This window comes from Cavia porcellus, unplaced genomic scaffold, assembly GCF_034190915.1.
Source record: "Cavia porcellus strain 051 isolate PalLab524CR breed Dunkin Hartley unplaced genomic scaffold, mCavPor4.1 scaffold_17, whole genome shotgun sequence".
NCBI lineage: Eukaryota > Metazoa > Chordata > Mammalia > Rodentia > Caviidae > Cavia > Cavia porcellus.
The window spans coordinates 65,254,516-65,279,869 of NW_026947500.1; the positions used below are offsets into that span (position 1 = coordinate 65,254,516).

General features: G+C 59.0%; 2 protein-coding genes and 1 long non-coding RNA gene across 7 annotated transcripts; 1 reads left to right on the top strand and 2 right to left on the bottom strand.

Moving 5' to 3' along the window:
* Nucleotides 1-2,618: 2,618 nt before the first annotated feature.
* Nucleotides 2,619-12,579, bottom strand: Gipc1 (GIPC PDZ domain containing family member 1). Of its 4 annotated transcripts, none has more exons than XM_013156997.3 (9): nt 12,388-12,579; nt 8,755-8,902; nt 8,555-8,625; nt 5,853-6,172; nt 5,131-5,316; nt 4,856-5,036; nt 4,135-4,247; nt 3,445-3,526; nt 2,619-3,335 (listed from the first exon to the last, which is right to left on the bottom strand). In XM_013156997.3, the coding sequence occupies exons 4-9, from the start codon at nt 6,135-6,137 to the stop codon at nt 3,184-3,186; spliced, it is 999 nt and encodes a 332-aa protein (XP_013012451.1). In that variant the 5' UTR covers nt 6,138-6,172; nt 8,555-8,625; nt 8,755-8,902; nt 12,388-12,579; the 3' UTR covers nt 2,619-3,183. The 4 variants fall into 4 exon arrangements, with proteins under 4 accessions (XP_013012451.1, XP_013012446.1, XP_063084593.1 ...); XM_013156992.3 differs by lacking the exon at nt 12,388-12,579 and adding an exon at nt 11,057-11,211; XM_063228523.1 differs by lacking the exon at nt 8,755-8,902 and having other exon boundaries at nt 12,388-12,525.
* Nucleotides 12,542-23,222, top strand: LOC101789163 (uncharacterized). Of its 2 annotated transcripts, none has more exons than XR_001202162.2 (4): nt 12,542-12,704; nt 13,370-13,506; nt 16,472-16,578; nt 20,010-23,222. It is a non-coding gene; the product is annotated as an uncharacterized LOC101789163 (long non-coding RNA). The 2 variants fall into 2 exon arrangements; XR_216106.4 differs by lacking the exon at nt 12,542-12,704 and adding an exon at nt 12,922-13,107.
* Dnajb1 (DnaJ heat shock protein family (Hsp40) member B1) lies at nt 21,189-24,279 on the bottom strand. Its single transcript, XM_003461797.5, has 3 exons — nt 24,069-24,279; nt 22,645-23,222; nt 21,189-22,206 (listed from the first exon to the last, which is right to left on the bottom strand). Exons 1-3 carry the CDS (start codon nt 24,277-24,279, stop codon nt 21,976-21,978), a joined length of 1,020 nt encoding a protein of 339 aa, XP_003461845.1. The 3' UTR covers nt 21,189-21,975.
* Between the last annotated feature and the right edge of the window lie 1,075 nt (nt 24,280-25,354).

Here is a 25,354-nt window from a genome sequence, read left to right on the forward strand (position 1 = left end):
GCCTGACTGCTCCGGATTTGCCTCTGTGACACAGGGTCTCGCTGTGCTGTTCACGCTGGCCAGGGTCTCCGTTTATAGCCCAGGCTGGTCTTGAACTCCCAAGGATTCTCCTGCCTCAGCCTCCGGAGTGCTGGGATGACAGGCATGCACCATCACACCCAGCCTGCTTCCTGCTTTTACCTCCCAGTGAGTTTCTGGCTCACCCTGAGCCCTCTGTGGTGCTGGGGTCCTCACCCCTGACTGCCACCAGGTCACCTGTCCTCAGCGCCCCCAACTCTGCAGCACATCCTCTCGGAGGCGGGGCCAGTCCATCCCCAGGGACCCGCCGCTCCCTGCCATGACATGGGCTCTGTCTCGGTGCCCCCTGCACCCTAACTGCCCTCGTGGTCCCATCTGTGATTCCCGAGGTGCTGTCTGTGTCCTGAAACCACCTCTCCGTGCCTCACACACCACGCTGATTCCAGCCCTGCTGGCCCCATCTCCTGTCCCAGAGGCTTGGCCGCCCAGGACCACACACAGGTACACACTCCTCCTCCTCCTCCTTTTCCTCCTCCTCCGCCTGGCGCTGAGGCTGAGGCGGACTCCCCCGGGGCCAAGCGAGAGGAGGATGCGGGAAGCCGGGCAGGGACCAAGGCAGCCATAGCCCCATCCGCTGTGCCCTGAGGTCCCCTCCGCCCTTCCCTCCTCCTACCTGGTGCTGCAGGGGACGCCGGGCCCCCATGGCCCCCAGTGCCAGCGCCCACTGCGCCTGGCCCGGCCCTGTCAGGCCGATCCGCCCGTCCTCTTCCTGGGTAGATCCGGCTCCCGCCCTCACCGCGCCCTGTGGCCTCGGGGGCCGCACCACTCCTTGCCCGCCCTCTGGGGCCTCTGGGGCCAGAGACCCCTCTCTGCACTCCCGGCGCTGGAGAGGGGCTGCTCCGGGCCCTGGCTACCCGGCTTCTTCCAGGGAGGCTCCTGGGCGCTGGCCTGGCCCCTGGGACCCCCCCCAGCCACCCCACCCGGCTCGGGCTTCTTGCCCGCCTCATTAATAAAGCGGATAAAATCTAAACACTGGAAAATATGAGCGTCGCCCAGGGCGGGCTGGGGAGGCTGCGGGGAGGGGGCGGTGCCTCCCCCAGCGGGGCTTTGGGGCTGGGGGAGGGGGGCCGCGCAGAGGGGCACTGACACAGGGCCACGGCAACCTTTATGGGTGTCGGGGGATGGACTAGTAGCGTTTCGGAAGGGCCGGCCTGGCTGGGACCTGCCCGCTATTCTCACAGGGCCCCCATGGCCCTGAGAGGTCTGGGGTGCACTGAGTGACAGGTCTGGGGACACAGGCCAAGTCATCTTCACATCCTGCACCCCAACACCCAGCCACAGCCTCACCTCTGGCCCTGGGAAACGGTGTCACAGCCTTGGGAGGCAGCCTCATTCCCTGAGACCCGGCAGTGGCCGCACCTGTCCCCAAGATACCACTGCTGTACCCCGGAACCCACAAAGTCACCCCCTGGTATGGGAGAGCGATTGGAATTGCTGTGATCCCCAACACCCTGTATGATCCTCATCAGGTAGCCCAGGTTCACCTCTGCGCCCTGCTGTCACTGCCAGGTCAGGGGTACACTCAGCCTGCCCAGATACAGGGGTGCCACCTGGACCTTGCCACACCCAGGTACCTGTGGCACTGAGGCTCATATCCTGGGGACCTAAGACTAGACAGATCACCCACAAACCCAGGCACCCCAAGACCCAGCCAGCCACACCGCTCCCCCCAAAACAGCAGCACCCTGAGCGATAGTCGGACTCCACACCTGGAGATGTCACTAGCAGCACTCTGGGGGCGGTGGTCCCCCTTTGCCTGGACCCAGGTCACCGCTCTCCCTGGACCTGTTCACTGGCCACTGGTACCCAACAGACATGCACCCCACTACTGCCAGAGCTGTCCCCACCACCCAGCATTCCTCACAGGTGCGCGGACACCCCGAGTCATTGACTGTGACCCCCACCCTGCCGAAGAGCACAGGCCTGGGCTGGAGGCCTCCTCCTCGGTTGTCCCTCTGCAACTAGGGTGCCAGCTGGACTCGACTCCCATACCTGCAGCTCCTCCCGGGCCCCCGAACATTCCTGTCCTAGCCTGGGCCTCTGCAGGTCTGGCCAGGGCCCCACCCTCCCTGTCCTTGATCCCCTCAATCCTGGGCTGAAGCTGGCTGTCAAAACAAGGCCGGGTTTATGTCCCCTTCAAAGCACCAGCCCAGGACGGACGCCTGCATGGACCCCGACCGCCCGGCATCGGCTGGGGGTGGGGGCGGGGCGGGGGCTTTGAGGTTGGATGGATGGAGGTGCAGGCAGTGCCCCCAGCCCCAGCACCCACTCCTCGCGGGGTCAGGAGGGCCACCTCAACCGACAGAGAGGGTGTCGGGGTGGAAGCATCCGTCACCAGGAATCTCACGTTGCCTGGAAGCCCAGTGGCTGGCAGCCAGCGCCTCTGAGGGAGGACAGCAGGAGAGGGCGGGGGCTGGGCCACCTCTAATTCAATTTGGAGCTGGGGAAGATGGGTTTCAGCTGCCGCCGCGTTCTTTCCCAGCCCCGGTTCACCCTGCACCGCACCCTGCACCCTACACCCTGCAGGCCCGGCCACATGGTTCCTCGTCCAGATAGATCCTTTATGTTCAAGGCAGAAATCCAGATACAAAAGCCCCCCTGCCACCGCTGCCCCTCCTGGGGGCTGGGAGGGCAGGGCAGCAGGGTGGGGTGGGGAGGTTGGGGGTTCACAGCAAACTCTTCCCCAAACAGGAGGTAACAGACTCCAGGTTGGGCTCCTCTTGGGAGGGGACTGGGTTATTGCATTGATAAGGGGACCCCCACCTCCTCTTTATTCCCTGTGTCAGGAAACCAGGTCTCGACCCCCCAGACGGAACCCGGGCCCTGGGGAGACACAGGGACCCATTTGGCAGCTGATGTGGGAGGTGGAGGGGTGGCCGCCAGGCCCAGGTCCCTCCCCAGGCTCCTGACCCAGCTGAGGTAGGGAGCCAGGGAGCCGGGCCAGGGTCAGGATGTGGGGAGACCCTGGGACCAACGCTGGGCACCACCCTCCGCCTGCAGGGCAACAGCCTCGAGCCCAGCTGGCTACACAGGGTCCTGGCCGGGTGTGCCCTGGGGGAGCTCTAGCAAGGCCAGGCTCTGGCCACCAAAAGGTCCATCGGGCTCCTAGTAGCGGCCGACCTTTGCATCCCCGATGGCGCCCCACACGTCAAAGACGAACTCGTCCGGGAAGGCAAAGTCCCCGAGCTGCTCGTCCAGGGCCTCTGCCAGTTCATCTGGGTTTCTTTTGTCTTTGCCCAGCTCGACCATGGTCGCTGCTGCACGGGCACCAGAGGGGAAAAGAATGGAGGCTCAGCGGGCAACAGGTCCACACCATGCCCGGGCCACTCCCCAGACCCTCCACCCCGGCCTTGGGCGCCCACTCACCCAGTTCGGTGTCTCTGATCCCCATGTAACTCTCCAGCAGGTCGTCCACCTTCTCGATGGCTTTCTCCTCAAAGGCTGAGGGCTGGAGGGACGTCATGGTCAGTAAGCACTGCTGCTGCTCTCATGAAGTTTTTTTCCCCCATTATTGGGGATCGTATGAATCTGGGGGCATCTCAGCTCCACCCCTAGCTTTTTCTCTCTTTCTCCTTTTTTCTTTTTATTTTGGGGGGGTCTTATGGAGACAGGGTCTCACTATGTATGTAGTTCAGGCTGGCCTTGAGCTCATTTTGTAGCCCAGGCTGGCCTCAAACTTGCAGCGATCCTCCTGCCTCAGCCTCCTGAGTGCGGGGATGACAGGAGGGCACCACCGAGCCCGGCTGTTTTATTTTGAACCAGTCTCATGAGGTTCAGGCTGGCCTTGAATGTGCGATCCTGCCTCAGCCTCCCATGGGGCCAGCAGTGCCAGCCTCAGCGTCCTTACTGATCTGCCCACCTCCTGTTTTACGTAGATTTCCACCCATGCTGAACCTTCAGGGCCAGCGGAGAGGAAGGGATTTGGTATTATGACTCCCTGGTGGCAAATGGGGAAGCTGAGGCATGCTTGCCCCAGGAAGGCTCCAGCGCTTGGAGTGGGGAGAGCATTAGCAGCTGCTCAGTTACGGGATCAGGTGGCACCCGGGGGACACTCACCAGCTCCTCCACGGTGGCCGGGCCACGGGAGCGCAGCCGCAGGGTGCCTCGGCCAGTGCCCAGCTGCGGGCCGGAGCCAGGGCGGCTGCCAGCTGAGCGCTGGCTGATCATGTCTGTGGGCGCAGGGGGAAGGGAGTTTGACCAAAGGCCCGGTAGGGTACTCAGTATCTGGCCTCGGCCAGCACCCCACACCTTAGAGCTACTCCAGGCACCTGCAGCCTGAGGGACCGACGCTGGGAGGGCAGCACGGTGCCAGGGTGGCCTGGGCCAGGCCTGGGGAAGGGAGGCAGAGATCAGGGGTGACAGGGCAGGGGCCGGGTCCTTGGGTCTGTTCCTACTGAGGGGGCCATGGCTGCCGGCAGGCCTCAGGCCCGCTCCACTACCCGCTGCAGTGGGAAGAGTGCCCAGTCCCCTGCCCCACCCCAAGGCCCGGGGCCCATTCCTGGGAGTCAGTGAAGCCGGATGGAAAAGTGGGGGGCAGGCGTGGGGCAGCCAAGCCCAGCTCCTGGGAGCTGGGGGGCTGGCCAAGGTTGGGGGCCCTTGGCTGGGTTAATGGCTCCTGGGAGGTGGCCGCGGGGCAACTTCCTGCTGGTCCCCCCAGGCAGGGCAGACAGCCAGAACCCCTTCCAGGCCCGGGCGGAGCTGTGTCCCTCCCCAAAGGCGCTGGTCGCGCTCGGGCGCCACCTGCGGGCGGCTCCGGGTCCTGCAGCCCCGCGCTCACCGAAGGCCTTGCGGGGCTCCGTGAGCCTCAGCGTGAAGGTGCGGCCGCGGGGCAGCTCCTTGAGCAGCCGGGCCACCTCGTAGTGGCGGCAGCCCAGCAGGCTCTGGCCGTTGATGGCCTCGATCATGTCCCCCACGCTGATGAGCTGGATGTGATCGATCACGCTGCCTTCCTTGATGCGCTGTGCAGGGAGGGGCGCGTGAGCTGGGGTCCCCCCTGCACCCCAGTGACTCTGCCCGCCCACCTGCCGGGCACCGGCGCAGGACCGCGGGGACCTTGATGAAGGCATAGCCCGCGCCGTTGTCCGTGATGGTCAGGCCCAGTGCGTCCTCCGACTTGAACACCTCCACCTCCTTGCGCTGGCCCTTGACGTGGGCAAAGATGAAGTCCTCCAACCCGATCTGGCCGCCCAGCAGCTTGTCCATGTCCACTTTGTGGGTGTTGAGGGTGCAGAACATCACCTGCGGGGGGTAGGAGGGAACACACTCGTCTCTGCCCCTCGGGGTCGCCTGTACCAAGTGCCCGGAGTAAAAGGCTGGGACCAGGAGGCCGTCCTGCCTCAGCCTCAAGACTGCATCCAGATAAGGTACCGATAAAAACGAAAAAGACAAAAAAAAAAAAAAAATACTGCATCCAGGACACAAAACCAGTTTTGATGCTTGGGGGGTGAGTGAGGGGGTCCAGACCACCCAGCCCAGCCCAGCCCCATGGGCCTGCTCCTTGGCCCCCAGGGTCCTGGCTGGAGATATGCAGCTCCCATCGAACGGCCTCATTTGGGGGGCACCGACTAGCCCCCCCCGCCCCCCCCCGCTCTGGTCCCCCGCAGTCTGTGGGGTGCAGGCCTCCACGGCGCCCTGAGCTCAGTTTGCAGCTGTAGCCGCCCATCCCCTATGATCTCCTGGGGTTTGGGCCTCGCAGGCCCCTAGGGAGCTCGCCTTGCAGAGATGGGGCTCAGGGCCCACCACCGCATGGACCCCGGGGCCCGGGCCGGGCTCACCTCGGCGGGCGGCAGGCGGAAGGCCTCCGCGATGCGGCCGTACAGCTCCTTCACGTTGCTGAAGCCCTCGATGCGGCCGGTGGGGCTGCCGTGCGCCAGCTGCGTGTGGAACACCAGGCGGGGGCGCAGCGCGGGCGGCGGGGGCGGCAGCCCGGCCTGGGGGAGCCCCGCGCCCGCCCCGCCCAGCGGGCCCTGCTCGCCGCCCAGCCCGCCGCGCGCGGCCTCAGCCTCCTCATTCTCCACCAGCGGTGGCGCCTTCTTCCGCCGCCCCAGTCCCAGCGGCATCGGCTGCGGCGAGAGGTGGGGCCGCGCCCCGGGACCTGCGAGGCAGAGGCAGGAGGGTCGCGGCCAGTCTGGGGGTGACCCCTAGTAACCCTGAGCTCAAGACCAGCCTGGACTGCAGGGCCAGACTCTGCCTCAAAACTCAAAAAACAAGCCGGACATGGTGGCACACACCTGTCATCCCAGCACTCAGGTGGCTGAGGCAGGAGGCTCGCTGCGAGTTCGAGACCAGCCTGGGCTACAAAGTGAGCTCAAGGCCAGCCTGAGCTGCATAGACACCCTGTCTCAAAAAGACCAAAAATAAATAAATAAGTAAAAATAAAAGGAGGGACTCTGGGGGCCCAGTTCGTTTGCAGGCACTCCTCTCATTCCCCTTATGGAAAAGAGAAGTATAAGGAAAGAAAAGAATCTGTTAGTTCATCACAGAGAATAAAAGTTCGTGCTGTCACTGTTTGACTGTTCGGGTTTTTTTATGCTTAGATTTTGTAACTTATGTAACGAGTGCTGTTTCTGTTATTTTGTGACACTGTATTGTTTTCTATCCTTGACAGCACCTTGCTAACTGTGCAGTAGACCCCGTTTCTATTTATTTACGTTTTCATGCTTGTTGGCGCTGGGGACAGGACCCGGCCCTGGGCCCCCGGCCTTCCTGTGCACTTTAATCAACTCCCGGTGACACAGCAACCTCATGGGGAAGCTCGGTGACTGGATGACACGCTGCCGTCGGGGGGGGGGGGGGTGATCTGAGCCCGAGCTCCGAGCACAGTGGCCGCTTTTGCGGGGTCTGCGGGTGTGAACTGGACGCAGAGCAGAGGCCCGTATGCTGCTGTTGCTGTTTTATTTTCTTTCTTTCTTTCTTTGGCACTAGGAATCGAACTCATGACCCTGCGCTTGCCAGGCAGGCGCTTGTGCCGCTGAGCTAAATCCCCAGCCCCAATCTGCACACTGTTTTAATGAAACACATAAGATCCCTGGCCAAGAACACCATGTGCAGTTACACAGGTTGGGCACTTCACAAAACCAGGAGACCTGAACAGGGGGTATGGCTCAGTGGCACAAGTGTCTGCCTGGCAAGTACGAGGTTCTGAGTTCGAATTTCGATACCAACAAAAACCAAAAACAAAACAAACTAGTAGGCCAAAGTGATAAGGAAGTGTCCTGTGCTCTGCCTGCCACCCTCTGCCCCTTGGTGTGTCGTGTGTTCCAGGAGGAAGGATATCTGTACGACCTGGAGCTGGGCCTACTCTCTGCAGAAATATCCAGTCTTGGCTCAGATTAGCCTTGAACTCCCTATGTAGCCCAAATTGGCCTGGAATTCACAGTGATCTTCCTGCCTCAGCCTCCCAAGGGCTGGAATTATTATGTGCAGTACCACACCGGGCCAGAGTATACCCTAATTATTAAAGCACGTTTATTAAAGCTTTTTTTTTCTTTTTGGTATCAAGGATTGAACTCACGACCTTGCGCTTGCCAGGTGGGCACCTCAGCCACTGATCTACATCTCCAGTGCTTTTTTTTAAAGAGCAGAATATATTTATTGAGGGAAAGAAAGATTCTGTCTGAGAGAGAGACAGAAGCGGTGACTTTTTGCTTCTTAATCATGTTTATTTTCTCACTTTGCTCATTCATCTATGTTAAGTAGAAACACAAATTAACCCTTTGGAAAAAAAAAATGTCCAGTCTCAAGACAGAAACCAACAGTGAGCTAGCGATGTGTAAATTTCTAATGTCACATCTGCTAGTGCTGTGAGATTAAGAAAGCTAGACTAGGTGGGTGTGGTGACGCACGCCTGTCATCCCAGCATTCGGGAGGCTGCGGCAGGAGAATCACTGTGAGTTTGAGGCCAGCTGGGCTACAAAGCGAATTCAAGGCCAGCCTGAGCTGCATAGTGAGACCTTCTCTTGAAAAAAAAAAAAGTAAGACTAGTCCTACAGAACATTTGGGGACAGCTCTCTGGTCTTGGAGACCAGAGGGACACACAGGTATGTAGGGTGGGAAGGTTCCAGGCAGAGGAACATCCAGGGCAAATGCCCTGTGGTTCAGAGAGGGCGAGAGGGGGCAAAGCATTCCACGCCTTGGATTTACCCCCTGAGAGTGGGAGCTGTGCCCTGATCAGCTCCTGGGTCCAACGATCTCTATTATTTGTTTTTGCCTTTTTTTCTGAACTGAGAAACGGTCTTGCTATGGAGCCCAGGCTGGCTTCAAATTCCAGGCAATCCTCCTGCCTCAGCCTCCCAAGTGCTGGGAGACAGGTGTATACCAGCCACTGCTGACGGAACCATTAGCACACAGTCCTGGGTAAAAGGCGCTTCTGGAATCCTCCTGTTGGCTCTCTCGGGGGAATCTGGGGTTCTGCAGAGCCCCGGGGACTGCGCCGACCTGAGCGCCAGCCTGTGCACCCATCCACTGATGCCCTCACCTGGGGTGCGCGGTGGCTGCTCCGGGGCTTGGCTCTGTCCTCTTGCTGCGGGCCCAGCCGTCACAAAAGTCCTGCGGAACATGACCCGTGTCTCCTCTCCTCCGTCCAGCCACATGGCGGCCCATGCCCTTGGAGTAAACGCCTCATGCCACCCATCGTCACCAAGCCCCAGGATCCCAGGTGTCCATGTCACCTCCTACCCTGATCTAGCCCACGGCTCCGGCCAGGCCTGTGTCCTCCTCGGTGAGCACAGGGGCGATCGGTGCAGACCTGGACCCCAGCGCAGTCACCAACCCACTGCGTGACCGTGGGCGGTGTGGCTCACTTCATAGGCCTCGGCGTCCTCATCTGAAAGACAGGCAGAGGCTGAGTGCCAGCTGCTCTCGGGAAGCCAGAGGGATTGCTGGGCACGGGACCCACTGGGCAACTTCCTCACCACTCAGGGTTAGAATTATTATTTTTTGTCTTTTTGAGTCAGAGTCTCGATCTGCAGTTCAGGCCAGCCTTGAGCTCACTCTGTAGCCCAGGCAGGTCTCGAACTCAGAGACGACCCTCCTGCCTCAGCCTCCCCAGAGCTGAGATCACAGGCATGTGCCACCATGCCCAGCTGCCTGGCTCCATCACTACTGTCAGATCTACTCCTGGTGTCCCCCTACCCTACCCTATGCCATCCAGCACCACCCCAGTCCTGCCTGCCTGCCCGGGCTTGTTCCTGGCCACATCCTCTGGGCAGCCTTCCTGGCTTGCTCCAGCCTGTTGGAAAGGCCCATGTGCCAGGCAGCTCCGGCCCAGGAGCCTAATTACACACTAGGCTGACGGAACCCTTGTCTTCAGCCTCCAGGCTGCCATTTAACTCCATGTCTCTATTTTAAAATGTAAACCAGATGACACTGCTCTTCCGCCAGGATCCCCCTGACGGGAGAAAGCTCCAGCCAGCACGCACTTACTGTGACCCACACACAGGCACAGCATCGCTACCCTGGCTCCCCCTCCAGGACCAGCCCGGGAGGCCAAGCTGGGGCGGGAGGGCGACAGCTCCTTTATGTCATTCTCTCCGGACCCCCTGAGACACCGTCTTTGGGAGCACCCCTGGCCTCAGCTTACAGCACACGGGGTCCCCCTAATATTCTGTCTATGGGGCGATCTGAAATGATCTCTTAACTTGTTTGTTCCCTGCCCCACCCCCAACAAAATGTCAGCTTCCCCGAGGCTGGGATTCCCCTCCCCTTTGAGATGTGCTCTCACTTTGTAGTCCAGACTGGCCTCGAACTCACTACCTAGTCCAGACTGGCGTCCAACTTTCAGGGATCCTCTGCACTTAGACCCCTGCGGACTGCGATCACAGGCACCGGCGAAGCCAGCTCAAAGCAGGGATTTCTGTCTTTTTTCCCCTATTGCATGCTTGGTACCAAATACAGTGCCTGGCACACAGCAGGTGCTCGGGAAATGTCTCCTCCACAATGAAGGCATCGCTCAGGGGTGCAGCACCTGCCCAGCATGCACCTTCCCACTGGGGCAGAAGGAGCCAGCTGCAGACAGAATAAGTGTATCTGTGTCCACCCCAGCTGTTCTTGGACCTTGCATCCTGCCCAAGCCACCTCTCCACTCTGCCTGCGCAGGGATGGAGTGGGGTTTGCCCGGACCCAGCGGGCTGGGTGAGACTCCAGCACTGGAGCCTAGGAAAGGCCTGCCTCTGAGCAACCCCAAGTGGGCAGCAGGAAGTGGAGACGGGGGTTCCCTGGAGTTCCGCGAAGCTGGGCAGGTGGACACCACACCCTGCACGGTACTGCTTCGGCGTGAGCAGACACAGGAGGCCTCTGATTCACTCTTGAAAAACCGGCTTGGCCCGAGTTTCCCGGGAGGACGCCCAAGCCTCGAGGGCCTGGCCCATGGAGACCCCGGCACCCTCGGCTCGCTGCCCCCTCTGCCTACAGACGCCACTGGCTTCTCACGACCCAGACCCTCAATGGCACCTCGCTCTCAGCTCAGGGGAGAAGGGGCAGGGCGGCTTCCGGTTAGGCTGCCTGGTGGCCTCGGGTGGGGAGCAGGCCACCGCCAAGAGGTGTGGCCCAGAGGTGGGTGGGGCGGAGCACCGGCCCGAGGCACCTGCGATCGGGAAGGCTCTGGTCCGGCGGTGGAGACCGCAGCCCGCGACCCTGACCCGGGTTCGAGTCCCACGTCCGACACCGAGGTGCAGGGTAGTGACCTTGGCCAAGTCGCTGCCCCCCGGAGGAGAGATTAGCGGGGAGGGGTTTCGATCCACAGACCCGCACCGTAGACGCCTGGCAGGACGGCTCCGCCGTCCTCACCGCGGACCCCGGCGATCGCCGCCGTCCCGGGCTGTGGGGTCCCCGGGGAGAGAGTTCGCGCATCCCCGCGTGCAGCTCGAGCTCCGGCCGCGGGCCTGCCCCGCACGATCGGGCGATCCTCGAGGTCCGAAACTGCGGGGTGCACACCAGGTCTCGCCCTGGGCCCGTCCCCTCTCGGGCTGGGAATACTCACCTGAGTCGCCGCCACCGCCGCCGGCCAGAGCGCGCCCCGCTCGGTCCTCCCGCAAACTCCCGGCCGGGCCTCTCCAGCAGCGGCGCCGGCCAGGGGGCGGGGCCAGTGCCCCGCGAGAGCCAATGAGTGGCCACCGCCTATCGCTGGCGACCAATCCGCGCCTTCCCTCTGGGGGCGGAGCCGATGGGGACATTCCAGAGGGATCGCTCCGCCACGCCCGGCTCGCGCACACCCCTCTCCCCGCGGCGCAGTGGACCATCCCGCCCCGCCTAGGCCGCGGTGGGCTGTACCACAGCGGGGCTGCGGAGGGGGGCGCGGCGGAGGGGCGCCGGCCAATGGCGCGGGAGGAAGCAGACCAGCGGCCAATGGGAAGCTGGGACCCCCGGACCACGTGCTGCGGGCTGAGTGTCCGCGTGGGGGGTGCCAGGGTGTTAAGGGCGGGGGATCGGCGGTGGGAGTCAGGTGACCAGCGCTGAGTTTCGGGGGAGAAGGCGTGAACTCTCGGTGTGCAGAAAAGCAGACCTGAGAGTGAAACCTGTTCCTCAGAAGACCGAAAAGCAGGCCCTTATGTCAGGCCCTGGTAGCTCGACCCGCTTTCCCGCCGGCCCCCTGTGCCCCAGTCCGGCCTTGCTGGGGGAGGACAGAAGGGTGCATTCATCGCGATGAATAGGGAGGGTCGCGGGTGTCCCTGCTGCTTGCCAGGGACAATGGACAAAAGCATTCACTCAGGCCTTCACTCATGCATTTAATTCTCCCTCCGCACTGTGCCAGGCTCCGAGCGCGGACCCATGAGAAGCTGTGTGCGAGGCCCGCAGACCAGACAGGAAACTACGGCCCACTGCGGGAATGGGCAGTGCGGGGTGCAGCCGAGCAGTGTGAAAAGCACAGGGGTTTAGTTGTAAAGTTGTTTTGGTATCAAGAATCGAAATCAGGGTCTCGCGCTTGCTAGACAGGCGCTGTGCTGCTGAGCTACATCCCTGGCCCCGGTTTTGATATTTCGGAGACAGTCTCACTATGTAGCTCAGGCTAGCCTTGAACTCACTATGTAGCCCAGGCTGGCCTCCGACTTGTGGCAACCCTTCTGCCTCAGTCTCCCGAGTGCTGGAATGAAGGGCATGAGATTGTATTCGCGTTTGGTTGGATGAGCACCTACTATGGGCTCGATCACAGGCAGTAACCAACCAGTGTTGAGGACGGAGGTTGAGTCTCCCGCTGACCACTGTGCCCACCCCCTACTCCTCGGCCCTTAGACTAGCATCGAAGAGTACAGATGGGCCAGGCAGAGTTCTCCAAGCCTCAGGGAAGCCCAGGTCAGGGAAAGAAAAACACACCTGGAGCAGGTGAGGACTCTTCAGTTTGCAGGACAGGCGCGGTTTCCTCCTCCTGGACAGCTCCGCCGCTGAGGTTGGAGATTGAGGGCGCAGTGTGTTCTGGGAATTGTAGTTCTTGGCAACCCTCTAGTTAGGGGCGCGAGCCCCCTGGAACCACTGGGTCTTGGAAGTCTCCGAGAGAGCTGTGGCGCGTTCCAGCTTCCCCAGGGCTTGCAGGAGGACAAAGTGAAAGAGGGGCCAGGGCCTTGGGCTGAGCGCTGAAGGCCGCGCGGCTGGCCCCACCCAGCTGGCAGACCCGGATCCTGCCGCTCCGGGCTGTAAGAGCGGCGGTCGTCCCTCCCTTCCTGCTCTGGTGACCTCTGCCACCCGCTCTCAAGGCCGGTGCCCGCTGCTGGGGCTGCAGTGGGCACTGCCTTCCTGCGCCCCCGGAGCGAGACGCGTGTAGGGACACCCCGATGCTGGCTGCGGAGTCCTGAGCCCCAGTGCACCCGCGTCCTCCTGACAGGGAAGCTGCAGAGGAAGAGCCCGAGGGAGGCTCGTGGGGTTGCCAGGGGCACGGTGCAGCCAGGACCTACTAGTGTGACAGCTCAGCGGGCAGCCTGGAACAGCCTTGGAAGAGCCTGGCGCGGTGGGAGGGGGGGCTCCTGGAATCCCAGCACTCAGGAGGTGGAAGCTGAGGCAGGAGGATCTTTGCCAGTTTAGGCCAGCCTGGGCTAAAAAGTGAGTTCGAGGCCAGTCTGAAGGACATAGAGACCCTGTCTCAAAAAAGACAAAAAAAAAAAAAGTGTAGAAATGTGTCGCTCCGGCCCTAACCGACCCATTTGAACTGGCGTTAGCATTGAACTGGGCTTGGCGTCACATACCTAGCCTACTCGGGAGGCTGAGGCAGGAGGATCACTGCGAGTTTGAGGCCAGCCTGGGCTACCTACCCAGCGTCTGTCTCAGAACAAAACAAAACAGTGAATGCTGGTTCTCTACCCAGGTGATAAAGTGCTACCGCTGCTGCCTTTGCAGTGTCCAAAGAGGTGAGCCCGAGTCGGATCTCAAGAAGACAGCCACAGACCTCGGGGTCCGGCTGCTCTGCGGAATAGCCATCCAGAGTCTTCAGAGATCGAAGTTGTAAGTGGCAAAATCAATTAGTGAGTCAATTACCTGAATGTATGGGTGGATAAGGGGCTGGGGAAGAAGCCATGTGGTGGTGCATGCCTGTCATCCCAGCCATCTGGGAGGCTGAGGCAGGAGGATCACAATTTTGAGCCCAGCCTGAGCAACTTAATGTCAATGCAATACCCAATCTCAAAATTTAAAATTAAGAAGCGCTGGGTTTGCAGCTCAGGGCTGGGTTCGATCCCCAGGAATGCATAAAAAATGTCCGTGGGTTTGTGGCTGGGTAATGTAAAGGGCAAGATGCTGAGTCCCCTTTCCAGTGCCAATGACTGAAATAAATAAGACTAAATCAGCAAACAGAAATCACTTTTGGCTTGTAAATGAGGGGTTGAAGGCAGGAGGAAAAGAATCAAGATCTGTCATGTACAGGCCACACATTCCCTACGGTGAGTGTGATCATTGTGTGTGTACCTAAAACATACCAATAAACCTAATTAAAATAAAAAGCACTTTGGGGCTAGGGTGCCGGCCACTCACAGATGGTGGCTTCAACCCCAGCACTGCCAGAAAGAGGAGAAGGGGGGAGGGGAGGGGAGGGGAGGGGGGAGGAGAAAAGATCGTTCCCACTAGTAGACTACAAAATCTTTCCTCTGCGTTTTCTTCTATTCATTCTATGTTTTGCTTTTCTGTGTCTGCATTCGAAGCCCAGCCCACCTCCAGAGCCGGGAAAATCCAGCTCTTCCTTTGCTCAGCAGCTCTGTGATAATAATGGAACAGGGGTTGGGGATTTAGCTCAGCGGCATAAGCACCTGCCTTGCAAGTGTGTGGTCATGAGTTCAATTCCCGGTACCGATGAAAAAGAAAAAGAAAAAAAAAAAAAAAAAGAAAAGCGGTATTTTTTTATATAATAGAGTACTACACAGACATAAAGAAGAATAGAGTGGAGACTTTTATAAGTTAATGGATGCAACTAGAGACCAAAGTCATAAGTGAAATAAATCAGACTCACATGTGTAAAACATCCTATTGTCTCCCTAGTGTGAGAAACTGAAATTATATATATGTAAGTTAAAATAGTGATAGTTCTAATTTCCTTTAGTTCATTGAAAAGAAAGCTCTGTGCTGATATTGTTTGGATTATGTACTCTGAGTGATTTAAGATAACAGTTCACAGTGTATTATTAATCATGGTTGCTGCCTAATTATCTTGTTTTGATTTTTTTAAGTGTTTTCTCTGTAAAATTAAAAAAAAAAAAGTAAGGGATTTAGCTCAGCGGCATAAGCGCCTGCCTGGCAAGCACAAGATTGTGAGTTTGATCCCTGGTACAAAAAAAAAAAAACAACATAACACAGTAGGGTCTGCCTGCCATGGCGGCCAAGCCCCTGTTTGGATCAGAGGAGTCACTCCAGGGCCAGGGCCTCTGATGGCCCCGGATAAGGAGCACTTAATGAACCCCAGCTGCTCTCATGAGCCCTGCACTGTGGGGAGAAACAGAAACTGCGCCAGGCTGGGTGCCAGGTACTGGACTCTCTTTCTCTTTCTTTCTGTGTTGGCACTGGGAACCGAACTCACGACCTCATGCTTGCCAGGCAGTCTCTGTGCCGCCGAACTGGACCCCTGGCCCTGGCCTTGTTTGGTCCCACACATGTGATCCATCTCCAGCCTCCACCATTCCCTCCGGTGTGGGTTTGTTTGTTTGTTTGTTGTCTTTCTGAGACAGGGTCTTGCTCTGCGGTTCAGGCTGGCCCTGAGCTCACTTTGCAGCCCGAGCTGGTCTCGAACTTGCAAGCATCCTCCTGCCTCAGCCTCCCAAGTGCTGGGATCACAGGCGTGCCGCACACGCCGGGCTCCAGTTGTGTTTTCTGTCCTTTGCTCCCCCCCCCGGGGGGGGTGTGCACCCACCCCGTGGTCCCCCAGTCTTCTCCCCGAAGCTGCCAAGTGGCGCATGTGAACACCTACAGCCAGTGTCAGCCCTCCTGTCTCAGGAACCCCGGTGACCACGCTCTCCCGGAGGGGTCCCTGTGAACCCAAGTGGACCTTCAGGGGTTTTGTTTGTTGGTTTGAGACAGAGGCTCGCTCAGTGGTTCAGGGTGGCCTTGAACTCTGTGGGCCCAGCTTACATTTCTGCTGTCTTAATCCACCCAGTTTATGGCCACCTGTTTGGGCAGTCACAGGAAACCGAAACCTCCAGGTCTTTTCCCCAGCAAACCGTGAGCCTCACAAAGCTCCCTGCAAACTGCCGTGCCCATGTCTCTGTGGGGCCCCAGGCCCAGCACTGAGCCATCTGGCAGCGGCTGTGCCCGTAACTCACCCCTGAATCTCGAAGCAGGAAGAGTTTCCTAGCAGTAAAGGAGCACGTATTTTTCCCTGAATCATTTTGTTACTTTATTAGTCATTCAACAAATGCTCCAAGGCTCAGTTCCGTGTTGGGTGTTACTCTGGGCACTTGCGATGCAAAACTTATTAAAATGCGGCTGCTGAGCTCCAGGGAATTCTGTTATCCTGGAAGGGAAATCCGGGGGTTGCTCCGAGGCTGTCTCTCTTCCCCGGGGGCCGAAGGAGGTGGGTGCAGGTTCTCAGCTCTGCGGTGACGGGGTCTGGAGAGGAAACCGAGGTGCCTGTGGTCTGCGGGTGGAGGTTTGTGCGCTGTAATCTAAACTACACCTGAGCTGGCAGACCCAGCCCACACTTTTACCGCAGTGTGACGGGCTGGCTTGCAGTCCTATAGCTCTTCATGAGGGACACGGGAAGCCATCCACGGGCTCACCCACTTGGCATGACATGCGGAGAATACTTGAGCTTCAATACTTGAGGGTGCACATGCACAAAAGTGGCAAAACGGGCCACGGACGCGCTTGCGTTCTTTGCGCGTGTTGGCCCGAGCATCACGGAGGGTCCAGCGGACCCACAGTGGACCCACAGCTCTCAGCATTTGTGGAAACAGTTTCTAATTATGATTTTCTTTTGGTGGCTCAGCGCAGTTTACTGCTACATGAAAAACCAGACTGGCCAGCTTCGGAGCGGGTCCGCAGTGAGTCACCAGCTTCCTCCGGTGTGGAGGGGGACCGTGACCCCATTATAAGGTTTGCATTTGGTCAGCAGAAGGGTGGTGTGGGTGGATGACAGAGACCATGAGCGTGCCTGTGATGTCGCTCGTGAGGCAAAGTCCTCGTGACAGTGAAAGTGGTGCAAACTGAGCAGCTCTAGACCCAGGAGAGGATTTCCTGTAGTCATGAAGGGATGGAAAAGGCGGGAAACAGGGGGCTGGGGATTTAGCTCAGCGGCATAAGCACCTGCCTTGCAAGCAGGCAGTCGTGAGTTCGGTCCCCGGTACCGATAAAAACGAAAAAGACAAAAAAAAAAAAGAATAAAAAAAAAAGGCGGGAAACAGAGGTGTCAGATATGGTGGCCCACGCCTGTCATCCCAGCACTTGGGAGGCTGAGGCAGGAGGATCGCTGCGAGTTCAAGACCAGCCTGGACTGCACAGTGAGCTCAAGGCCAGCCTGCACTGCACAGCGAGACCCTGCCTCAAAAAGACAAAAAGAAAAAAGTACAGGGTAAAACTTTATGCCCTTGGGGCCGGAGATGTACCTCAGTGGTACAAGCACCTGCCTGGCAAGCGCACAGTCCTGAGTTCAATTCCTGGTACCAAAAAATAAAAACAAATTGGAGATGTGCAGAGTCAGTATGCTTTCAGCTCGGACACTCGTCCTGAAACTCGGTCATCGGGTCCTTATCCATTTTTTTTGGTACGGGGAATCGAACTCGCGACCTTGGGCCTGCCAGGCTGTGGCTGTGCACTGAGCTGCACCCGCCGGGTCTCTGTTCCTAGAGTAATAAAGCGCTTGATGATGTGAGTGCACTTGGTGCCTCTCAATTAGTGTGTGGTGTCCACACTGATTGGAAGGTGACCCTGGGCAGCTGGGTCACCTGAGCACAAGCTGACCAGGCGGGCCCTGGACACGGACCCAGGATGGAAACTCCTGGTCAGATGCTGCCATTTCAAACCCATTGCACTAGGCCTGTAGTCCAGTCTGTGCTTCAGGAGGACACAGCATGGGCCTCCGAACAGCACAGGAAAGCAAGCTGGACCCTGCTGTGACATCTGCCCATCAGCGAGGGGGCACCGCCAGGGAAACCCTGGTAGGGCGCACGCAGGACAGGGAAACTCGGAGGTCCACGCTGCCGCTGAGCTACGGGGCAATCATGGGTCACCCGAAACGCGGGACACCAGCCAACGGTAGTGTCTTACTGGACCTAAACATGCGTGACATGAATTTGTTCCACAGTTTACAAAGAAAGTAACAGACTGGGGGTTTAGCTCAGCAGTGTAAGTGCCTGCTTGGCAAACTCAAGGTCGTGAGTTCAATCCTTGGCACCAAAAAAGAAAGTATCAGGTGCAGAGTACCAGGGAGAGATTTCCTTAGCCGACTGGGACCCCTATTGATGCCCCTTGACAAAGTCAGCCCTGGCCCTGAGGGCTAAGACACTGCCCGTGTGCCTTAGGGATCTGAGGTTACCCAGTAAAATGACAAAAGGCAGCATTCCAGGAGGCTGAGGCAGGAGGATCACGTTCAAAGCCAGACTTTATAAACTACATACAGAAACCCTGTTTCAAAAAAAAAAAAAAAAAACCTGTCTTTGCAAGCTGCCACTTAGAAGAAAGCCAAGATGCAGCTCAGGGGGCACTGTGGTTTATTTATCTGGTCACCTCCATCCTCCTCTCCTGCTTCCTTCTCACTGCCCCAGCCCACTGGGTTCTTGGCTGCTGTTGCCCCAGGACCTTTGCATACCCACTGCCTGCAGGTTCTTTGCCAAGGACTCGCTCAGTTACCCCACCTGGCTCCTCTCCATTCAAACGTCGTCTTTTTGGCAAGGCAGTCTCTGTGTTATTTAAAAATGCACCCCGCGCTCTCCACCCACTGGTCTGCCATTTCTCCCTCAGCACTGTCTCACAGAATGAATGTTTCATTTATTCCCATTTCCTACCTGTTTGATGACCCCCAGCTCCACAAGGACAGGAGTTTCTCCCGCCCTTCCTTCCCCACAGTGCTGGGATGGGACCCAGGGCCTTGCACAAACCACGTTCCCGGCTCAGGGACAGTAATTCTTTTGCCACTTTTTTTTTTTTTTAATTTTTTGGTACCGGGGATCAAACTCATGACCTCAAGCTTGCCAGGCAGGCGCTTGTGCCCAAGCTAAATCCCTGCCCTTTGCCACTTTTGTTCATTGCAGTGAACAAGCATTAAGAACGGCCAGCACAGCAGAGGGGCCCAATAAATGTCCCTGCATAGCCAGGCGTGGCAGTGCAGTGCACACCCTGTTGGCCCAGCACTCAGGAGGCTAAGGCAGGAGGATCAGGCCAGCCTGGGCTATGCCGAAGTTCAAGGTCAGCCCATTAGGAGTAGTGAAACCCTTCTCCACCCCAACCATGAAGAAGAAAAACAATATTTGTTAGTTGGATAGGTGCAGACTATGTGCCAACAACCAACTTTGGGGTAAGGGAAAACCAGAACTGAACCCGGGGTCTTAGCATGGAGCCTGGCCCCTTCTTCTGGTGGGTAGAGGCTCACGAAGTTACTGTACCACCCAGGCTGGGACCTAACTTGCCAACCTCCTGCCTCAGCCCAGGGATGGGGCATCACAGCTTGTGCTCCTCTGTGGCTGAGATAGCCATTAATGTAAGGGCAAGTTTCCTGCTAAGTTGTTTGGAAATACGTGCTAATTATTTTTTAGTACTGGGACTCAAACCCAGGGCTTGTGCATGCTGAGTACACGCTCGGCCACTGGGCTGTGTGTGTCTCCAGTGACAAGGAGTTTTTGTTTCTGCTTTTTTATTTTTAGGACAGGATCTTGCTGTATAGTCCAGGCTGGCCTTGAATACATGGAGATCCTCCTGCCTCAGCCTCCTGAGTGCTGGGATTATAGGCACAGTTCACCACAACCAACTCCCTGAGGATTTTCCTTTTTTTTTTTTTTTTTTGTATTGGGGATTGAACCTTGTGCTTGCCAGGCAGGCGCTTAGACCACTGAGCTAAATCCCCAGTCCCTTTTTTTTTTTTCTTTCTGAGACAGGGTCTCTATATGCAATTCAGGCTGGCCTTGAGCTCACTTTGTAGCCCAGGCTGGTGTCGAAGTCGCAGCGATCCTCCTGCCTCAGCCTCCCGAGTGCTGTGATGCCAGGCGAGCGCCATTACCTGAGCATTTTCTTGGGCAGCTGCCGTGATCCATTACCACACCAGCTGAGAGCAAAACCTCTAGCGATTTCCCCCATCTTCCGAGGTCTCAGGATACACAAACTCAGGAAGGAAGTCGCTTGCACATAGGAGCCAGCTTGATCCGGGAGTCCCCGCCCACTCTGCGTTCCTGGCGTGGGCTGGGGTGGGGGCCAGCTCTGGAAGCCTGGCTCTTGCTCTGGCAGGGTGTGGCCAAGGGCCCCCCAGGGCTTACAGGGGTGCTCAGCCCAGGGCAGGGGCCAGGTCTGCACTGACCTGTGGCCTGTTCTGGTCGCAGGCCGGGGCCAAGAGACCTTCTTGTGACGCTGTGATGACTATGGCCCACACACGGCTGCTTCACACCAGTGCTGCCCTTGTGAGTGAGAGTGCATGTGAGATCTGATCGCACCTCCTCACACATCTGGAAGATGGGAACCATCGCGCCTTGTTCACGGCTGAGGAAGTGGAGATGCAGAGGCTGGGCCACTCAGTAGAGCGCGGTCAAGCTGGGACTCAACCCTGCACGGAGGAGGGACTGGAGAGGACACAGGTTACTGGTAAAGTGCGGTGATGTACGTCAGTCACCCGAGCCCCTGGGAAGCTGAGGCAAGAGGATGGCAGCTTGGAGCCTAGCCTGAGTGACTCAGCAACTGAGGGAGACCCTGTCTCAAAAACTGGAATGTTGTGGTGACGCACGCATGGCACCCAGCACTTGGGAGGCTGAGGCAGGAGGATCGCTGAGTTCAAGGCCAGCCTAAGTTACATTGTATGACCTTGTATCAAAAAATTGAAATAAAAAAAGGCAGAAATGAAAGAATGACCTGAACATTTCAGCAGCTAGGTGCTGGCCTGTCAGAGTAGGGTCCTCGCAGGGGCGCTGCCCCTGGACTTCCGGAAGTTCTTGGCTCCATTTCTTCTGAAACTGTGCAGCATGGCTGGTACTGAGTTCAGGCGTGGGCTGGTGCTTAGGGAGGAGGCTGGGTGCCCCATGCTTAGCCTTCAAATCAGGAAAATCCTCAGCCTGACAGTGGATGTTCTGAGCCCATGTAATCAGTTACCTTGTAATAAAACCAGTTCCTCCAAAAAAAAAAAAAAAAAGAGTAAACACTTCCCAGCGGCACATCCAGCAGGGCAGGAAACGTCTCCCCAGGGTGGGGCGGCCCTGGCCCTGCTCCTGAAGCCTCGCTCTGGTTCCGGGCTGCCTGGCACTGGGCCTGCACGGCCGGCACACTGCACACCGCACCCTCCGGGGCTAGGGCCTGGCCTCAGCATCAGCCCCACTGCGGCCCTAACTGTCCAGCGGGGTTGGACCCACTGTGCTCAGGCACCCAAGGCTGGCTGGGCTGCCCTCCTCCCCCTGCTGGCCCCAGACTGTGTGTCTGGCCTTCCTGCCTGCTCCCCGCTGCCTGCCTCTGGAGGGGAGCCCCCATCCCCACCCCAGCCCAGTTCCCCAAACAGATGCGCAGGACTGCTCCCCGAGGTTGGCATCAGTCTTTAATGCTGGCAGGCTGCACAGTGACAAGTCACACATTTGGTCTGGTTGGCAGGAGTCATACAATGTACTAGACTGGCCTCCAGGGAGTGTCACCCAGCCTTCCCTGGCCCCAAGGTCCCCTCATGGGCGTGGGCAGGGCGGGACAAGAGGCGTTGGACCGACTGTACATGGAGACCGCACACGGAATTACAAAACTGTATTTACAGCTGATCCGAGGTGCTCCTGTAATCAGGAGCGAAAACCCTTTTATCAAAAGGGAGTAAGTATACCTAGGGCTGTGCAAAATCCAAAAGGATCAGATCCCTTTGAGAGTCCAGAGTCCGTTCAGCAAAACGTGACTGGGGCGGCTGCTGGGCCCCAGGGACCCCGAGGAACTCCTTCCTCCCGGAGCAGCCAAGCTCCGTGGGGACAGTGGGAGTGGGCTGCACTGCAGACCCCAGACCCCACCGGGGGCCCCCAGGCCGGCGCCTTCAGTCCTGCCCTGAGGAGGTATTGCTTGTGGTGCCGGCTGGGGCTCTCCCGGGGGGAGACACGGGATCAGATGCGACCTCGTCTTGAGGCAGTGACTGGAGTGTATGGCCCAGCCCGGGCGGGCAGACCTGATGCTGTTCCTGCTGTTCCCGGCACTCACCACTCTGTCGCTCGAAAAACCACTGAAGCACAACTTTGAAAGATTGCAATATATTCTCCGCCCAGCCCAGGTGCCGGCCGCCCTCCCGGACCCCCACGCCGAGGTGCTTCGCACAGGTCCCGGCAGCCCGCGCCACCGCTATATCGGGAGAACCTGCTCGAGGACGGTCCGAGATGTCTGTGGGAGCCGCTCGGGAAAGGTCACTTCGAACTCGATGATGAGGTCCCCACGCTTCTCGGGCGTCTTTGGGAGGGGAAGGCCCTCGCCTGGGACTTTCCGCCTCATGCCGGGCCTGATGACGTCTTTGAACACCACGGGGATGGTCCTGCCGTCCAGGGTGGGGACGTTTACTGTGCAGCCACACAGGGCCTTGGGAAGCAAAGTGACAATGTGAGGGGAGACACCTGGGCCATCTTGTGCCCAGACCTCTACATCTACAACTACCCGTGTGGCTGGGTGTGGTGGGGCACAGCTGCCATCCAGCACTCAGGAGGCTGAGGCAGGAGGGTGGAGAGGCAAGTTTGAGACCAGCCTGGGCTACAAAGCGAGCTCAAGGCCAGGCTGAACTGCACAGCAAGACCCTGTCTCAAAAAGATAAATGAAACAAAATAAAAATAATAAGGGCCTCGGATTTTAGCTCACTGGCACAAGCATCTGCCCGGCCAGCTCAAGGATGTGAATTTGATCCCAGAACCAAAAATAAAAAAAATTTAAAAAATAAAATAACCGAGCCCCCCCCACCCTTGCAGTGCCCACTCAGGAAGCGTCACCCAAGCAAAGCCAGGGCGCCTGGCCCAAGCCGCTCACCTCCCGCAGGCTGATCCGGGCGGGGTAGACCACGTCGGAGCCGTCCCGCTTGAAGATGCTGTGCGGCTTGTCCTTTAGCACGAAGACGATGTCTGCGGGGATGTTGTTGGAGGTCTGGTCCCCCTCCTTGGGGAAGGTGATCTTGGTCCCCTCTTTCCACCCCTTCTTCACCTCGATGGTCAGGATCTTGTCCTCGCTGCGCGTGCTCTTGCCGTCGGGGTTGAGCCGCTTGTGCGAGATCTTCATCTTCTTGGTGCAGCCGTTGTAGATCTCCTCCAGCGAGACTCGCAGGTCGTGGGTGACAGGCGGGTCCTGTTTCTTGCGCGCGGGCTCCTGCGCGGACCGAGAGCGGCCAAAGTTCATGCTGGGAAAGCCGCCCATGCCCATGGGGAAGCTGGAGAACGGGTCGTCGATGTCCATGCCCTCCTCGCCGTTCCGCTGCCCGAAGAAGGTGTCGAAGGGGTTTCTCCCGCCAAAGAATTCCGCGAACATCGCGTGCGGGTCCCCGTGGAACGTGTAGCTGAAGGAGGTCCCGTTGGTGCCACCGCCACCGCCGCTGGGGCCGCCACCTTTGAGGCCTGAAAAGCAAGACCGGAAGTCAGACGGCTTCCCAAGGGGGAGAAGCTTGGGGACCCAGGAGAGAAACACGAAGCCCCGCCAGGGCACCAGGCCTCCGCCGCTCAGGCAGCAGCGCGGCCCAGGCCTGCGATTGCAGAGCTCAGGAGGCTGAGGCAGGAGTGCCGGCCTGGGGTACGTAGTGGGTTCAAGGCCAATCCTAGCTGCAGCGTGAAACCCTGCTTGCAAAACGAATACGCACAAAATAAAGACAGCGCCTGCGCTCCGGCTCCGAGGGGGCCACCTGTAGGTTTCAGTCCACCGCCACTGCAGCCACCCAGGCTCCTGGCTCCACGCTGCAGGCGCAGAGCTCGGGAGAGGCTGAGCTGGGGACAGCTTTGGGTGCAAGCATTAAAGAGCCCCCGGGGCAGGCGGGGCAAAGCCGCCGCTTCAGCCAGGCGCGCTGCTGCACGCCAGCGACCTCAGCTGCGCTGGGGGGTGGGGAGGGGGGGCGGCTATGGCAGGACCGATCGCCAGGTCTGTATCCAGCATGGGCAACTTAATAGACCTGATCTCCAAAAAGAAATCCCCAAAACACAAAGCCTGCAAACACAGCACTCCAGAGGCAGAGGCAGGAGCATCGCCGTGAGAAAAACGAACAAAGACTTAAAAGACGGAGGGCTTTGGAAAAGTAGCGCAGCGCGGGAGCCTCGGGTGCAATTCCCAGCACCGCAAAAAATTAAAATAAATAAAAAGCAAAACCGGCAGCGCCGCGCCCGGCCCGCCCGCTGTGCTGGAAGCTTCGGCGCCCGCTCCGCCTCCGCAGGGCGGGGGCGCGGCCGGACCGCGGGGCGCCGGGCCGCACGCACCCTCCTCGCCGTAGCGGTCGAAGATCTCGCGCTTGCGCGGGTCGCTGAGCACGTCGTAGGCCTCGGCGATCTCCTTGAACTTCTCCTCGGCCCCCGGCTCCTTGTTCTTGTCGGGGTGGTAGCGCAGCGCCTGGCGGCGGTACGCGCGCTTGATCTCCTCGTCCGACGCGCCGGGGCTCAGGCCCAGCGTCTGATAGTAATCCTTCCCCATGAGGCCCACCGCCCGCCGCCGCCGTCCCCGGCTCCGCCGCCGCCCCGTCCGGGACTGTATATACCCGTCCGGCGGAAGCTTCCAGAGCCCGCCAGCCCCCTCCAGAACGTTCCGCCCCGCCCCCTCAGTCGCCCGGCCAATCACAGCCTCTAAATGAGTGACGTAAACATCCGGGGCGGGGCCCGGCCGCCAACCGCCGTCCGCCCCAGGTCACGTCCCTCCCCGCTCTACGCTGGCAACGCCTCCTCGCGTTGCACTTACTGGGCCGAGGAGTCCCGCCCACCCCGCGACGACAGCCAATCGTAACGCTCTTTCGAGGCCTCATTGACCTGTCGTGCGCCCCGCCTCCTGCCCGGGTCCATAGGTTATGATGCTCTCGGTAGAGGTGGTGGAGCGCTCGGCCCTGGGGTTTGCTGCTCCCCGGCCCCGACCCTGAGCACGCACGGGTCCGGCGACAGCCGTGCGGCCTCACTTCTTTCCGCTGCAGGCCACCTGCTGTCACCGAGGGGCGACAGTGTCCGCCCACCCGCGTTCGGCCTCCTGCCTGGACAGAGCTATGTAATCCCTGCACCGGGGAGACCGAGGCAGCTGGTTTGCAAGTTGGAGGCCAGCCTCGGTAACTTAGTGGGAAAAATAAGCAGCAGAAACCTAAGCAAAAAACTAAGTGAATCTGGTTGAGCTTGTGGGTCAGGATAGAATGAGTGTTTTGGAGGTGTGAGGCCCCGGATTCGATCCCCAGGACTGAAAAGCAGCAAAACCCAAACACCACACCAAACCAGTAGCTGCGCTTAAGCTGCAGGGCGCTTGAGAACTCTGCCACTAAGCCGGCCTCTGCCAGACCTCCGGATCTGGGGCTGCGGTGCTGAGTTCCGGGCCCAAGGCTTGTGATCCCCGGAGATGTGACAGACGGGTTGCTGTGAAAGGTGCCCGTGGAAGTGGGTGGGTGACATCTGCAATCGTGGGCTTCAGCTCAGGAGAGGACTCCGGAACAGATGCGGCAGTTCTGCTCGAGTTTCCACTCCGCCCTACGCATCTCAGCCTCACCAGGGGGTGCGAGCCAAGTCCTTGAAATAAA